Raw genomic sequence first — 17651 nt, 5'->3', positions numbered from 1 at the left:
ATCTAAAACTATATAAGATTAAAAAAGAAAAAGAAAAAGAAAAAAAGACAAAATTCTGATTACGATAATGGCGGCAATAGTCATTGAATCGTTACCGCCCGCCAGTTAAGCGAAATCAAAGTATGATCAACTTTATGCTTGTTAGAGTTTTCTAGGCTCGATCTTAAACCATAGAAGAATTCGAGTATTCCAGCCTTTCAGTATATTGATGTGGTTCAACTTACATTTTATTTAAAATGTATGTATCCCATCAAATATAGAAATGTATAAAAGATATAAACTAAAGATACTTGGAAACTAATAAACATTGTAAACAATTTTGTGATAGTATTGGTTTCTTCTTTGGAGTCAGATTCCCCTTCTTTTGTGTTTCCTTCTTCTCTTGATTTTGAAACTGATTTGTTTAAGTATTTATACTAAGAAGAGTTGAACAATACAGGAACAACATAGAGAGGGATATTCCTATTTACTGTCATACCAAAACCTTCAGTCATGTCTAATTCCTCATAATTTATACCAGGAGGTAGTTTCCAATCAAACCAGTATAAAAGATTTGCAAGAACAAGCTCAACAACTGCAAGTCCAAATGACATCCCAGGGCACCCCCTTCTTCCCGATCCAAATGGAATGAATTCAAAATCTTTCCCTTTGAAATCAATTGGGTTGTTGATAAATCTTTCAGGATAAAACTCCAATGGATTCTCCCATAACTTTGGATCCCTTTGAATTGCCCATGCGTTTATGAAAATTGCACTGTTTGGTGGAATATCGTAACCTCTTATCTTTTCTACCGTCTTTGATTTTCTCGTAATCAAAATAGGTAATGGAGGATGCAATCGGAGGCTCTCTTTCACAATATGTTTCAAGTATGTCATTTGGATTATGTCCCCTTCTTCCACTTTAGATTTATTTCCAATTACCCTTCTGATCTCTTCTTGGGCTTTCTTCATCACTTTTGGATTTTTTATGAGCTCTGCCATTGTCCATTCAATAGTTGTTGCAGATGTATCACTTCCACCAATAAACATATCCTGTTTTTTATCACTTATATTTAGAATCATTAAATAAATTTATAATTTATGAAAATAGTGGAAATCATGTTATAACATTACTTTTCCACTAATAAAAATACACCAGATGATTTCATGTGATTCTTATAACATGATTTCCACTATTTGACAACTTTAATTTAGAGAGGCAAAGACTATCACAAGAAGGAATATGAAAACCGTCGATTTGGATTTTAAAGATTGCTATATGCAATTTTCTGTCTTTTCCATCATTTTTTTTTTATAATTTGTTACTTTTTAAGAAGACAATGTTTATGCAAGTTAACACGGATAAATGAATTATTAACATGTTCATTTTGAGGATTATTTGATTAAAATATATATATATATATATATATATATATATATATATATATAAATGATTAAATATAACATTTGTGAATGTAACGACATAAGTTGATCGTAGTCGGACTTCTAAAAAAAAAAAAATTTATAGCAATTTGATTGTGGAGAACATGAACAAGTATACAGAATTGGCTACTAACAGATGTAAAATAGGTAACGATGTTAAGTTTGTTTTTACGGGATTAAGTTAATTTTAATTACGTCAAAGATAATTGAGTATGATTCCAGTTAGTTCGTTACCCAAACTACAAATTTTTTTATAGTGTGACTATTGGCATCACCTGTAACATATCCGTGATCCATATCAAAATAACCTAAGAACGGTTGCAGGCAAGGGTGGCAGTGAAATATGTCTGGAAATTCAACATGGGGGAGGAGTGATAGAGGAAAAATTGTGAGGGCTAATTATGAAAATTGCAACTGTTAGGGGACAACGGGTGGAGAGTTCAGTCAATGTGAGCACAAAGTTGTACGTAGGTGAACTATGATATTTTGCCCATTTTCAGGCTGACCATCTTAGCTGGAAGGGCATGAGATATCAGTGCCCCATGGTCGTTGTCAGGCAAAAAGCAGGCAAAGAGTAGGACAAAATAACATTTTTCGTAAATAACTAAGGAAAGAAGAGCGGAAACTTAATTTTTAAAAAAAAAACAAAAATGATAGAAGGGGCTACAAAAGTAAACATACTCTAGACTTAAACAGGAATCAACTGTCCATCGAGAGTGAAAAATTAATCAAGAGAGAGAAAGAGAGTTGACTCGGAAATGGTGACAGTTGATTTAGTGTAGGTCTAGGGTAGGTTTTGACTTTTATACTCTACTAGCATTAAAAGAGCTAAAGAGAGAAATTACCAGTATAATTCCTTTGATAGTATCTGGCTCGAGGCTTAGATTATCTTTCTCATCAATATAGTTGAGAAGTAGATTAAGAAAGCTTTTCTTATCATCTACTTCATTTGATTTGGAGCTTAAATGATCATCAATAACCTCATCAAAGAAGTTATCAATTTCTTGAAATGTTCTTTTGAGCTTACCTGTAAATCCAGTAAGAACATCAATCCATCTCAGACATAGATTAAAATCTCCAAAAGCAAAACCTTCCACCAAAGAATTTGCTTTCTTCATCAAATCTGCAAATCTATTTGCATATTCTTCCTTAAAATTATCACCAAGTGAACACCTTGAGATTATATTGAAGGATAACCCAAAAAGAATATGACTCAGATCTACTGTTTCATTACTCATTGCTGCAAAATTTAGCTTTTCTGTCATTTCTTCTACAACTTCTTCTCTAACATATTTAAAAGATTGAATTCTCTTGATACTTAACAACTCAAGAACACAAATCTTTCTGACTTTTCTCCAGTGTTCACCATAAGGTGCAAGAACAATATCTTTACCACCATAGAAGATTGTTTTTGGAGCTATTGGATCAAACCTATTTGCAAAATCAAGATCATGGGTTTTTAATATCTCAGTTGCCATTTCCGGGGAGGAAACAACAATAGCTGGCGTTTGGGCCAAGTGTATGAGCAAAATTTGACCATATTTCTTAGAGAGCTCAAGAAATGATTGATGAAGCATATAGCTCAGTTGGTGGATGTTACCAATTAGTGGAAGCCCAGGTGGAGAAGGTGGCAAGTTGAGCTTCTCTGACTCCCCAATTCTTATTGGTAACCACTTCAATAAAATGTAAACAGAAAAGAAGGAGAAGACTATAATTGTGAATATCCATGTTTGTGCTCCAAATATGCGTTTTAGCTCCAAGAAAACTGATAAACCCATACTAAATTGATACTGTGATTCAGATGGCACAATTTTTTTTCACAGATGTAAACATGAACTGCAAGAACCTCTATGCTATTTTGGCGTTTTGAGATGATAGGTTCACAAACATCATTTTCTTTTCAGTTTGTTATAAATATATTAAAATTGATTTGTTAGATAATCATACCTTATATTATATATAAGGTCAATGTACTGCTTTTATGAGTGAACTTATTTTAGTAAAAGTTGTACTAAAGAACAAGGGTTAAACAGGAAATGCGCACTAAAATATCTTAATTCTATTCTGGCCTCCAAGAGATGAGCAATTCACCAAGATAGTCCCCTAAGAATCAGTAGTGCAGCACAAGGAGGTTGGAGTATTGGACTGCTCACATGGACTAAACCACTCGGTTGATTCTTAGTTAATGTAAAAGTTCAGACCGTCCTTATCTTCTACTCCCACAGGTTGGGCCAAGCGACCTCTTTGGTCGCTTTGGGCTAAGGCCAGCCTTGTTCTCTTTCATTCTCTTCTTTGTCGGCTCTTCTCTCTCCTCTTCGATTTCCTCTCCTTTTCGCTCTCTACCTTTATCTTCCTCTTCATGTTCCTTTAAGAACGGCTGTGCTAGCCTGTTATAGCTAGCATGTTTGGTATGCAATGCAACCGTCTAGGCACGCATTGTGGCAGGTGAGCCACCAAACCGTTTTTCCCTGACGTGTTTGGGCACGTGGTCTGGCACGACACTTGACGCAATTAGTGACCCGACAGACCTCTAGGCCCTTGAATTTTGGGTCGCAGCCTGGCACAACACCTTTTCTACACACCACAGGTCAACCCGTGGCAGGCTGGCTCAATTGTTGCCCTTCATGAAGGATATATTCCCTCGGTCACAAGGAATGGTATCCTTCCGAAGGAATGTCCTTGGACCAAGATGTCAATGCGTACGATTTGGCGTATAAGATCTTAATGACCTTACTCGGAAGATCATTAGTTCGGTGCAATTAGGGGTCGTAATGCTTAGCTAGAAGCCAACTGCGATCGTCGGATAACTTCGGTAATCCGCGGCTAACATAGACCGGATCCTACAAGGGTTACACATAAGAGTGATGGTTTGAACGGAGAGAATTGACTAGTAACAGACTGGCATATAAGTGGATTGGATCCATTATAAGTAAGACCAACTAGTTCGGAGGAGTCCGAATAAGGGATAAACACATCCGGGCCTTAAAGGAAGACCCGGGAGGTGGGCCGGCCATGTGATGGTCGACCTAAGCAACGGGCCGGCCAAGGAAGCCCATAAAGGCTATGTTGGCCGGCCACACTAAGGAACCCTAAAAGGGTGTTTTGGGAAACATCTTAGAATTAGGCTTTAGTAATCCTAGTTTGGGACAAATACCTATTTTAGGAATTTCTATATAAGGACCTAATTAGACAACCTAAAGAGAGAGAGAGAACTGTGGAAAAAAGCCAACTGAAAAGTAGTTCAGTAAATACATCTCAAAGAGAAAGAGAGAGTTGTATGAGAGAGAAAAGGAGTTTTCTCAATTATCTAGTAAAGAAAGAATTCTTCATCTCAACCTTCATGAAGGTCCTAGGTGACTGAAAGGAGGGAGTTCAAGTTATACACTCGGTGTCTCAAGTAAAGGAGCAACAATTGGGGCTCTTATCTTCCGAATACTGGTCGGGATTTAGTTCGTGGGAAAGCAGTTAAAGGTAATCTTCTTTCTATTCTAGTTCATTGATATATTCAAGTATAGATCCTGGTAATCTAGTGTTAAACATATAGATGTTTGAGATTCCGCTTACAATACTAGTTAGATGATTAGTATGTATTAGATACCTACAAAACCCTACAGTGGCATCACGAGCCGTTTCCATGAACTATCTTTGACTAGACGAATTAGATTCAAACTTGAACAACTAGATAATAGTGTTAATGGTGTTTGAAAGGAGATTTAAGCATATTTTGATTAGATCAATTAGGGTTTTGGATATGATTCAATGACCTAAAACACTAAAAACTTGGTTTTTTGAAAAGGGTTTTCATAAACTAGCTTTAGGTTTTAATTTTTTGTTAAAAATCATAAAAAACATGAAAGTTGGGATGATGAATTTGTCAAAAATAGTACCTAACAGCAGCTGGAACAGTGAAAAACAGAAAAGAAACGAGTTGGAACAATAGGGTTTCCAAAATTTTTGGGAACCCAACTGTCCGGACCGGCCAGGACGCGTCCGGGCCGGGCCGGACCAGCACGTCTCGGACAGGAAATCCGAGACCGGGTGGGACACGAACTGGAAATCCGAGTTCCTGAAGGACCGGGATTCCTAGTCCGGACTGCACTAGGAGTCCGAGACAGGAGGATCTCGGACATCCCAGCGTGTGAAAGACGCGTCTGGGATATCCCAGTATAACACAGACTAGTAGTCCAAGACTCTTGGGTCTCGGACGTCCCAGCGCGTCCAGGACGCGTCTGGGATATCCCAGTCCGAGACGCACTAGGAGTCCGAGACAAACGCGTCTCGGACATCCCTCACGCGTCTAGGACGCGCTCTTGGGAATCCTAGGAAGCCTCAGTCTAGGACCGAGACACTGGACAGATGTCCGGACGCATCTAGAATGCGTTTGGAGCAACCGGACACATCTAGGATGCGACTGGAAGCTTCTAGACGCACCTAGGATGGGATTGGAGCATCTAGAAGCATCTAGGACGCGTCTGGAGCAACCAGAAGCGTCTAGGATGCATCTAGACGTGCCCAGAAGGCATCACATGTAGGATGCCTGTGCCTTCCGTGCACAGAAGCGTCTACGACGAGACTGTGATGCACCAAGCCATCTCAGACCTTGCATCCGAGATGGCCTACGTGCAATCCCGAGCCGAGAGGCCTCTAGGACGCGTCTCACTGTTCCAACACCTCTCGGACTGAGCGTCCGAGAGGGTATACAAGAGACCCGATGGTCTGGACGCATCTAGGACGCGTCCAGGACGCATCCAAGGCATCCCACCTGAGATGCCTATGGTCTGTCCTAGGCCAGAAGCGTCTCGGACGCGTCTGACCCGGTAAGGACGCGTCTGACCGAGAGACAGAGCACGACAGGAACTGAAGGATATAATGCCTAAAGTCTGAAGGAATGGTATCCTTCCGAAGGAGTGTCCTTCGACCAAGGATGCAATGCGTGCAATTTGGCTAATAGGATCTTAATGACCTTACTCGGAAGATCATTAGTCCGGTCCCATTCGGGGTCGTAATGCTTAGCTAGAAGCCAACTACGATCGTCGAATCAAGAGTTGATTCGCGGCTAACATAGACCGGATCCTACAAGGGTTACACAACAGAGTAGTGATTTGAACGGAGAGAATTGACTAGATGGATAATGGCAAATAAGTGGATTGGATCCATTATTGGTAAGTCCTGAAAGATTCGGAGAAGTCCGAAGAGATAAACATGTCCGGGCCCAAAATGGAGGCCCGGAATGGCTTTAGGGAGGCCGGCCATGTGATGGCCGGGCCAGGCAATAGGGCCGGCCATGTGATGGCCGGCTAGGCCCTAAGTGGGCCGGCCAAGGAAGCCCATAAAGGGCTATGTTGGCCGGCCAACTTAAGTGACCCAATGGAGGGTATTTTGGGTGTTGCCTAATAATTAGGTTTATGGAATCCTAGTCTGAGTCTAATACCTCTTCTAGGGATTTCTATATATATCTAATTATACAACCTAAAGAGAGAGAGAACTGAGAGGTAATTCAGAGACAGAATTGTGAGTGTCTGAAAGAGTTTCAGAATATACATCTCAGAGAGAGAGAGAGAGAGAAAAGGAGTTTTCTCAAGTATCTAGTCAAGAAGAAGGAGTTCTTCATCTCAACCTTCAAGAAGGTCCTAGCTGACTGAAAGGAGGGAGTTCAAGTCATTACTCGGTGTCTCAAGTAGAGGAGCTACACTTGGAGCTCTTATCTTCCGAATACTGGTCGGAATTTAGTTCGTGGGAAAGCGATTAAGAGGTAATCATCTTTCCATTCTAGTTCATTGGTATGTTCATGTATAGATCCTGGAAACTAGTGTTAAACATATGATGTTTGAGATTCCGCTACCAACACTAGACAATTAGGTGTATGAGATACACTAGGTTATTCCCGTACAGTGGCATCACGAGCCGTTTGCATGAACTATCTTTGACTAGACGAATTAGATTCATACTTGAACAACTAGATATTAGTGTTTTTGATGTTTGAATAGAGATTCAAGCATAAGTTTGATGAGATCAAATTAGGGTTTTGAATGAGATTCATGACCTAGAAACACTAGAAACATAGTTTTATGAAAAGAGTTTTCATAAACAAGCTTTAGGGTATTAGAATTTTGATAAAAATCATCAAAACCATGAAGATTGCTTGATGAATTGATCAAAAACAGTACCTAACACTAGACAATTAGGTGTATGAGATACACTAGGTTATTCCCCTACAGGAACGTGCTGTCCCTTGGTCCGGCCTATGACTAGGCTGATCAGAGACAAACTCTAGGGTTGACCCGAGACCAGTCAAGGGACTTTGACCAGGGTTGACTTAGGTCCTTTCGAGTTTGACTCGAGGGGTTTTGGGCCGTGACCCAAGTGCGAGTTTTTCAAACCTTTTTCTCCCGGTTCCAAGCATATTTTTCCGACTTAGACCTGGGCCATCGGAGAGCCCAAACGGAGTTTTTCCTTGCATCGATTTTGGAAATCATTAAGGAAGAAACATAATGAGCCTTTAGTCCGAATTTTGCGAAAATAAACTTTAGAGCCCATTAGACATAGATATGTCACTTTTTATCCCACGATTAGCTATACGAAACGTAGCAAACCTATAAACGAATCTAGGATACATACTTTGTTTATATTATGAATGACATATTATTGTATGTATGAATATGTGATTGCGTAGAATAGTATACCTTTAGATACGTGATCGTTTCTATAACGTGGGAGATAAAACTGAATTAGGATATGGGAAGTTTTTAAAAAGAAACTTGGCATGTATCTCAGTTGTTAGATTTAGAAACTCAAGATTATAATCTAACGGGCACGAATACCTCAAAGATAAATCAACAACTCACTTCAGAAAACGGGAAATTTAGTCAAAACTCCCTAAAAGACTTGGAGTCTGGTTAAAAAAAATCAGTCAACTTTTTGTAGTACTCTTCAGCTCCCTGAGTACTTTTTAAATTTCCAACACCTTGTGACAGCTTTGCGACGCCTTGCGACAGCTATGTGGTGCCTTGCGACAGCTATGTGGTGCCTTGCGACAGCTTTGCAACGCCTTGCGACAACTTTGCAGTGCCTTGCGACAACTTTGCAACAGCTTAACAACGGCTTGCGACAACTTTGGAGCGTCTTGCAACACCTTACAACAGCTTTGCAACCCCTTGCAATATCTTTGTAAAAAATATTGGGGTTTTAACCAAACAAAATACAAATATTTGGGTTTTTAACAAAAGATAATATAACTTGTCTTTTTCACTAAAAAAAAAGTTTAAAATTGGGTCTTCGGTCTAATTTCCTGATATATATATATATATATAAACACACACACCCATATATATATATGGGTGTGTGTATATATATTGGCATAAAATCTATAAGCGCCTAAGCGGGTGGTCTAGTAGGACCCAGACAGTATGCCGGACAAGGCATTGTTCCGTGTCCATCTTTAATCGGTCAGTCGGATAGTGTCCGTCCCGGACATCTGACGTCCACAGACTCAGTTGGCCTTGAGCGATCGTGGGCGGTTTCGCGGGCTTTTTCCTACACCTTATCTTAAGAGACCATTTTGATGAATTGATCTTCTTTAGAGGGCCAAAATAGAATTCCTCTAAGATATCTTAGTGGACATTTCTGGTTCAACCCTTATTGTTTAGAACAACTTGTACTAAACTAAGTTCACTGATAACATGATACCTGTTGACCTGATATATTTATACAAAAATTAAAAAGAATATTAATGTTTGAGAACCTATCATTTCAAAACCCCAAAATAATACAGAGGCTCTTGCATTTCTTATTTCCTTCTGTAAAATTAGATGACAATCATCTGAATCACAATATCAATTTAACATGGGTCTATCACTTCTCTTGGAGCTAAAACGCATATTGGAAGCACAAACATGGATATTAACCATTATAGTCTTCTTCTTCTCTGTTTACTTTCTATTGAAATGGTTAGGAATAACAGGTTCTAGATCAGAAAAGCTCAACCTGCCACCTTCTCCACCTGGGTTTCCACTAATCGGTAACATCCACCAAATAAACCCTTTGATTCATCAATCATTTCTTGAGCTCTCTAAGAAATATGGTCCAATTATGCTCATACAATTGGCCCAAACACCAATTCTCGTAGTTTCCTCCCCGGAAATGGCAACTGAGATATTAAAAACCCATGATGTTGTTTTTGCAAATAGGTTTGTTCCAATAGCTTCAAGAACAATCTTCTATGGTGGCAAAGATATTGTTCTTGCACCTTATGGTGAATATTGGAGAAAAGTCAGAAAGATTTGTGTTCTTGAGTTGTTAAGTATCAAGAGAATTCAATCCTTTAAATATGTTAGAGAAGAAGTTGTTGAAGAAATGATAGAAAAGCTAAATTTTGCAGCAATGGGTAAAGAAACAGTAGATCTGAGTCAAATTCTGTTTGGGTTATCCTTCAATATAATCTCAAGGTGTTCAATTGGTGATAAATTTAAGGAAGAATATACAAATAGATTCGCAGATTTGATGAAGAAAGCAAATTCTTTGGTGGAAGGTTTCACTTTTGGAGATTTTTATCCATGTTTGAGATGGATTGATGTTCTTACTGGATTTACTGGTAAGCTTAAAAGAACTTTTCAAGAACTTGATAACTTCTTTGATGAGGTTATTGATGATCATTTAAGCTCCAAATCAAATGAAGTAGATGATAAGAAAAGTTTTCTTAATCTACTTCTCAATTATACTGATGAGAAAGATAATCTACGCCTCGACAGAGATAGTATCAAAGGAATTATACTGGTAATCTCTCTCTGTAACTCTTTTATCCCTTAGTTATTTACCAAAAATAAAACAATGTTACTCTGCCCAATGGTCAACCTACTTTTTGGCTGACGAACGGCCACGGGACATTGATATCTACCATGGGCTTTACAATTAAGATGGTCGGCCTAAAAATGTGAAAAGTATCATGGCTGAACTCTCAACTAAGACCACGACCATCTCCGAACAGCTGTAATAATTAGCCCTTACAATTTGAGGGGTTGGGCAAAAGGCCCAAAATCAGCCCAACAATATGTATCAGGCCCACTGCAGATAAAGAATGAGGGGCAGGTCCAAAAAAGTCAGGCTAGGGGTGGAATTTCCGAAACACCCTTCTTCTTTTTGAAATTTACGAAACGACCATCGAAAAATTCCCGGGAAACTCGAAAATTTCTGACAAGTAATCTGACACGCCTCCCATCAGACTGTGTACTTTCCATAAATTCACAAAATTGCCATCGAAAAATTCCCGGGAAATTCGAATTTTTTTGGAAAATAGTCTGACGCACCTGACATTAAACCTTGTACTTTCCATGAATTTACAGAATTGCCATTACAAAATTTACCAACTTGCCATTTTCGTTCTTTTTTCCAGATTTATTTCTTATTTCTTTTTTATTTTCTCCCACACATATTTCTCTCTCCAATCTCAACAAATTTCGTTCTTTTTTTCCAGATTTATTTCTGATCTCTTTCCAATCTCAACAAATTTCTTCATTTTTGGTAGTATTTCATTGATTTGTATAAATAAATTTTCTTGTGTACCGGGAACTATTTAGTGTACTGGTCATTTTTTAGATATGTACTACACATTTTTGTACTGGGAATTTTCTTGTGTACCGGGAATTGTTCTGTGTACAAGCCATTTGGTTATGTACTAGAAATTTTTGTAGTGGGAATTTTCTTGTGTACCGGGAATTGTTCTGTGTACTCGTCATTTGGTTATGCACTAGACATTTTTGTACTGGGGAATTTTCTTGTGCACCGGGAATTGTTCTATGTACTGGTCATTTGGTTTAGTACTGGACACTTTTGAACTGGGAATTTTCTCCTGTACCGGAAATGGTTCTGTGCACTGGACATTTGGTTATGTACTTTGATGTTTTTAGAGATGAAGAAGATAAAATGTGAAACAAATAAGAGTGATGAAGAAGAAAAATAAGAACATAAAACTTTTAGAGAGAGAGACAGAAAACTTTGATGTTTATAGAGATTGAAAGAGATGAAGAAGATAAAATGTGAAACAAAATAAGAATGATGAACACCCAAAAATGAGAACATAAAACTTTTAGAGAGAGTAAGAACAGAAAATTGATGTTTTTAGAGATTGAAAGAGATGAAGAAAATAAAATGTGAAACAAAAAAGAATGATGGACATCCAAAAATAAGAAAATAAAACTTTTAGAGAGAGAAAGAAAAAAAAATTTATGTTTTTAGAGATTGAAAGAGATGAAGAAGATAAAATGTGAAAAACAAAATAAGAATGATGAAAAGAAGATTTTTGGATGTATAAATAAGAAGAAAGAAGGAGTTGAAACAAAATATAATGGGAGGGATCCAAAAAAATTGGCTGAAATTTCGTCAAAAAATGGCGCCATTTTTGAATTTTCAGAAAATCTGAATGTTTCTCTGACATGACGTCATGTACGAGGAATTAATTGATTCGCTGTCGTCCGTCAGATTGTCAGAAAACACAGAAATTTCCCGTGGAGGGGTAAAAGAGGGATAAATAAAATAAAAACCAGGAAACTGTGAGCTGTCCTGACAATTTGGACTGGGTTCTAAATTTTTTTTTGGGCTGGGGGTAATGCTTATTTACCCTCCATTTTTTGGGCCTCTCCCTCAAAAATCCTTACAATTTCCCTTTTGATGCTCCTCTATCCCTGTCGAAGTCCTAAAAATATTGCCCTGACACCTTTGCCAGCAGTCGTCCTAAGGGTTTTCATTTATGTGGGTCTTATGTTCTAGGTGATGCGAAATGTCCATAACTTCGTGTCAAAAACGAATAACATAGACATTTCAGGACATTTGAAATGTCTCAAACGAATAACACGGACATTCAGAGACATTTTAAATGTCCCTAACCAATAACACAGACATTCAGGGACATTTTAAATGCCCCCAACTAATAACACAGACATTGGGGGACACGGTCATGTCCCCCAATGTCCACAACCACTACCCCCTAATACTTTTTGTAGTTTGGATAATAAATTAAGTGAAATCTTTGTTGGGACTCAATTATAATTGACGTAGTTAAAATTACCTTACCTCTGTTAAAATAATTTGCCACCCTTACCTATTATAACACCGTTAGTTGCACACTTCTTATACTTACGATTTTCAACATATTTTAGAGTACAAATAGAGAACTAAAAATTCTTATTAGTAAAAGAGAATTAGCACTATTGGTACAACACTTACATGTTATTTATGAGGTCATGGTTTCAATCCAGTGTGATGATGTATTTTTGGTTCCTATTGGTTTGATTTTCTAAATAAGATTTGACAATAATAAAAGATCTCTAGAACTCATGTAGTTTCCTAAGGTCTTTTATTTATTTCACATTTCTTGATCCATTAATAAAAATTATAGTACGTAGTTTTTATTGTTAATTGATTATTTTTGTTTAAATGTATAACTTGCATCTAAACTTGCATCTAACTTGTATATAAGTGGACTTAAAAATTGCTAACTTGCATCTGAGTTCACTAAAAGTTGTTATAATGGTTGAATGTCATTCAAAATGTGATGTTTTTAGTGACTCCGATTTTTTTTTAAACTATAAATGAAACAATTGCTAAAATGATATATCTTGGAACTTTTAAATTTGCAATTCAAAGTTTAAAATGACATATAATTGGAAGTTTTCTTTATGATCAACAAAAACTATTTCAAAGCTACGTAGAACTTTTAAGTTTCGGAAAAAATTGCTCGTTTACAGCTTTAGTTGCTCTCGAACAATTTAACATTTGAAATGACTCATTGATCGATAAGCATATACTAGCAAAATTAGGTGACGGTATTAAAGGGGGCCCTGTTGCTGTTTCAGCTTTAGGCCTGCGCCACCCTAGGGCGGTCCTGGCAGAACCCGCTTTCTCATTTTGTAGGTCTTCCCGAATTGTTCTTTAGGGTGGTGGAGCAATATTGATAAGAATTCAGGACTGCTGCCACAGCAGTAAATGAAAATTTTGGAGGACTTATCATGGTTGCCCCCAAAAATTTCAACTACTAACACTCGCATGAAATCATTAGGTGTATTTTATTAGTGAAAAAAAATAATCTCCTAAGATGATCTGGAAGTACTATTTTCATAAATTCTAAATTTATTTAATGATTATAACTACACGTAATCAAAAAACAGGATATGTTTATTGGTGGAAGTGATACATCTGCGACAACTATTGAATGGACAATGGCAGAGCTCATAAAGAATCCAAAAGTGATGAAGAAAGCCCAGGAAGAAATCAGAAAAGTAGTTGGAAATAAATCTAAAGTGGAAGAAGGGGACATAATTCAAATGACTTACTTGAAACATATTGTGAATGAGAGCCTCCGATTACATCCTCCATTACCTACGTTGATTGGGAGAAAATCAAAGACGGTAGAAAAGATAGGAGGTTATGATATTCCACCAAACAGTGCGATTTTCGTAAATGTATGGGCAATTCAAAGGGATCCAAAATTGTGGGAGAATCCATTGGAGTTTTATCCTGAAAGATTTATCAACAACTCAATTGATTTCCAAGGGAAAGATTTTGAGTTTATTCCATTTGGATCAGGAAGAAGGGGGTGCCCTGGGATGTCATTTGGACTTGCAGTTGTTGAGCTTGTTCTTGCAAATCTTTTATACTGGTTTGATTGGAAACTTCCTCTTGGTATAAATTATGAGGAATTAGACATGACTGAAGGTTTTGGTATGACAGTAAATAGGCATATCCCTCTCCATGTTGTTCCTGTAAATGTTTAACTCTTCTTCTTATTTTAAATACTGAAATAGATTGATGTTATCACTGATTTATTTCTAATGTTTATCAAGTTTCTTAATATCTATAATTTCAATTTTTTATATGCTTCTATATTTCAAGGACACATACATTATAAATATGATGTAGGATGAACCAAATTACTATACTGAAAACCATTGCTAATTATATTCTTCAATGGTATAGAGAGCCTAGAAAACTCAAGTACAATTGGATTTATTTTGCTTCTGCTTAACCGGCGAGTAACTGCTTCTATGACTATTGTCCGCCATAATTGCAGTTAGAGTTTTCTCTTTCTTTGTTTGTTTTCTTGTTTAATTTTAATTAGTTTATATCATTATTTTTATTTTAGAATTCTCATCATAGGCCACTTCTTCATGCTGCACTACAAGAAAAATAGAGTTTAGCGACCAAATTTTTGAGGACGATATGAAATTTGTTGGTAAATGTAAGTTTTAGCGACAAAGTCATAACTTATCGCAAATATATTCTTTTAGCGACCATTTCAAAATTTTGTCGCTGCAGTCGTCGCTAAAGCTAAGGACATAAATTTATAATTTCCTTTATGTCCTAGAAACAAATTTGCGACGTTATTCTGAGAGAAAATTGATGTCGGTTGCAATTAGGTGTATTTGCAACCAAATAGTTCCTCGCAGAAAAATATTTTAGCAAAATAGATGATTGCTGCTAATAATATATTTCGCCACAAAATATACTTTTGTAACAAAAAATTACAATTGGAGACAGTAATATTTGGATGGTACAAATATTTTTCTGTGACGGAAGTAATTGTTGTTGCTAGATTTTTCCGACATTAAAGACTCGTCGCAAAAAAAAATGGCAGCAAAATCATATTTGTCACCAATGGTACTTTATGAAGACACTATTTAAATTTCGTTGGCGAATAAAAATAGTTAATCAAACTGTAAATCTATTCATTTTAATTTAAAATAAACACGTCAGAATCACCACATTTCCATAATCGAGTCGCATTTTTAATTTGATTTGGTAGTAGTTGAGCTTATGCGAACCTAATGTTACTAAAATATTATTTTATAATTTAAAATAATGATTAATCTCAACTTCGAATCTCAATCTTGACATTCACAATTTAATCATATATAATTGAATATGAATTAACATTCTCCTATTAAAGTCACTTATATCATCTATTGTATATCACAAATATTGAAACTTATGATCACTACAAATCATATATATATATATATATATATATATATATATACATATGATTAAGTAAGTTTAAATACATAGTGACAATCATTTTTATCATCTGTCTAAGTATCATAGTAGTGTAAATAGACTCCAAAATAACTTAACTTCGTTCATAAACCATGTGTGCAATGGATTAGACCTTTGTCACCTAAAATATGCATCTTTGTTAGATTTCTGCCTCAACCAGATTCATACATATGGTTTTGCAAACCAACACGAAATGATTGAAAAGACTATCATGATAATAAAGTAGACATGAGAATTATAGCAATCAGCCGTAATTTCTTAATGAACCTCTAGTTTGGCATAGATGTTGTTGCACAAACAAAAGTATAAGTTAAGAAAATCGTGTTTGTAATTCATTGAATGTAAACTCATGAAAAATGACAAATATTGCTAGAACTATATAATTTTTCACTGCATTCGACCATATTTTACACTTTTTAATTATATTTTGAATATATTTGACCCTGATCTGCGTATTTTGAATGCATTCCCTGACGGTAATACTACGACCAAGTGACGACAAAATCTTTTTCGACGCTAGACCCATTTTTTCTTGTAGTGCCAGTTCATATTTTTGTCTCATCATTAAGCACTTGAATGTTGAAGGGTTCTTTCTTTTTCATTATTCTATCACCAGGATCATGTCGTTGGGGGTGTGGGTCAGGCCTACACAACACCCTGATGCAGATCGTACTGGGCCTCACGGCCGAACTAGTTCGAGGGCCTCACGACCGGGTCCCTTAGGGTTAGGATTTGAGAGTTTCTATATTTGAGTATTTCCTATTAAGTCTAGGTTTAGAAGTTTGTATGTTTGAGTATCTTTGATATTTAGGAATCTTAGTTTGAGTCTATCTAGAAGTGTCTAAGTTCCTACAAACGGAAGTTAGATCCGTCTTTGTTTTTCAGATTTCAGAGATTATCAATCAAGTTTATTATAGTTTATCGTATTTTCTCTTTTAGTTGATCAAGTTTTAGTCTTTTTATTATCTTCCGTTGCGTCTACATCATGTGGTATTCAGAGCCACCAAAGTCTTGGGTGAATAATTCTGAATTTTTTTTTCCAAATCATTTCTCTCCAAATCAATCGTATTCAACTCCTCAAGGGAGGATGAACCAATGGTCATGCAGAGAATGTTTTTCTACAAATAGTTCGTAAGATTATCATTGGAATCCTGAAAAACCCGTAAGAGAGATATTACCACCGCCGTATGCTTATTATACACCACCACCGTAGTCAACACCTCTAATACCAACTTCACTACCACCACCACCACCACCAGCACCACAACCGTCTTCTTTTTCAGAAATGCTTCAATAGACCAAGTCTGATTTCGATAGGATACTAAAAATATGTGATAACATCGCGACAATTATACGACAATCATCTCCAACGCTTATTATATCTCCAAACCATGAAGAAGTATCATATACTCAAGAAGGGCATGGCATGAAAATAGAGGAAGATGAGTTTGATGGTGATGAACCATACTTCGATGATATTAACGAAGAAGTTCACGATGAAAACAATACTCTTTCACTGTCGGCAGTGGTGAGGCCAGGAAATTTTATGAGTGGGGGCACTTTTTTGTTATAGTTAGTGAAAGAATTCCATAGTATACGATCAGGTTAGAATAAAAAAATAAATTTTCAACAAAATTTTATTTATAGTTTAGATATTCCATGGTAATTTTGATGTACAACAAGTAATCTCTAATTTTCTCATCAATATGGTTTGGAGATCTTTCCCCCAACTGCATTCCCAAAAAAATATTAAAATAAAAAACAAAGGAAGGGATGAAGATATAGTGGTGAAGATTAAGAAAACGATGGTGGAGATGAAGAAGAGCAAGTGATCGTAATGGAAAAAAATAAAGATAAATTTTTCTTTCTAATAACATGTTTACTATAACAAACGTGTAAAAAAAAAAATCTTGAAGTCCAAAATACAAGCCACTAAAAAAATCAGACATATCAAAATTAAGGGAGTTATTTAGAAAATTCATCATTTCTACGAAGTCGTTCTATTAAGTTGGTCACTTTGAGGAGGTCAAAATTGAATTAGTTCAATTAATAAGAACCAATTTTAGACCAAACATGCACTTTATAAAGTATTTTCAATGACCAGTCATCTTAAACCAAACAATACTTTCAACTAACGTAAATAGTAGACATTCTACGAAAAAGTATAAGTAGGGAAAATTCAAGAAA

General features: G+C 36.4%; 2 protein-coding genes across 2 annotated transcripts; one reads left to right on the top strand and one right to left on the bottom strand.

Annotated features, from left to right (window-relative positions):
* Positions 1 to 211: 211 nt before the first annotated feature.
* LOC147567543 (cytochrome P450 71A1-like) lies at positions 212 to 3371 on the bottom strand. The gene is made up of 2 exons (XM_086654149.1): positions 2267 to 3371; positions 212 to 1031 (listed from the first exon to the last, which is right to left on the bottom strand). The coding sequence occupies exons 1-2, from the start codon at positions 3197 to 3199 to the stop codon at positions 417 to 419; spliced, it is 1548 nt and encodes a 515-aa protein (XP_086510275.1). The 5' UTR covers positions 3200 to 3371; the 3' UTR covers positions 212 to 416.
* Positions 3372 to 9109: 5738 nt separating this feature from the next.
* On the top strand, positions 9110 to 14264 carry LOC147567542 (desmethylyatein synthase-like). Its single transcript, XM_086654148.1, has 2 exons — positions 9110 to 10193; positions 13580 to 14264. Exons 1-2 carry the CDS (start codon positions 9264 to 9266, stop codon positions 14183 to 14185), a joined length of 1536 nt encoding a protein of 511 aa, XP_086510274.1. The 5' UTR covers positions 9110 to 9263; the 3' UTR covers positions 14186 to 14264.
* The last annotated feature ends 3387 nt before the right edge of the window (positions 14265 to 17651 follow it).

Source organism: Eschscholzia californica, unplaced genomic scaffold, assembly GCF_041429995.1.
Source record: "Eschscholzia californica isolate CP2 unplaced genomic scaffold, dmEscCali1.0.p SCAF_1, whole genome shotgun sequence".
Taxonomy (NCBI): domain Eukaryota; kingdom Viridiplantae; phylum Streptophyta; class Magnoliopsida; order Ranunculales; family Papaveraceae; genus Eschscholzia; species Eschscholzia californica.
This window is presented reverse-complemented; position numbering and strand designations above follow the sequence as displayed.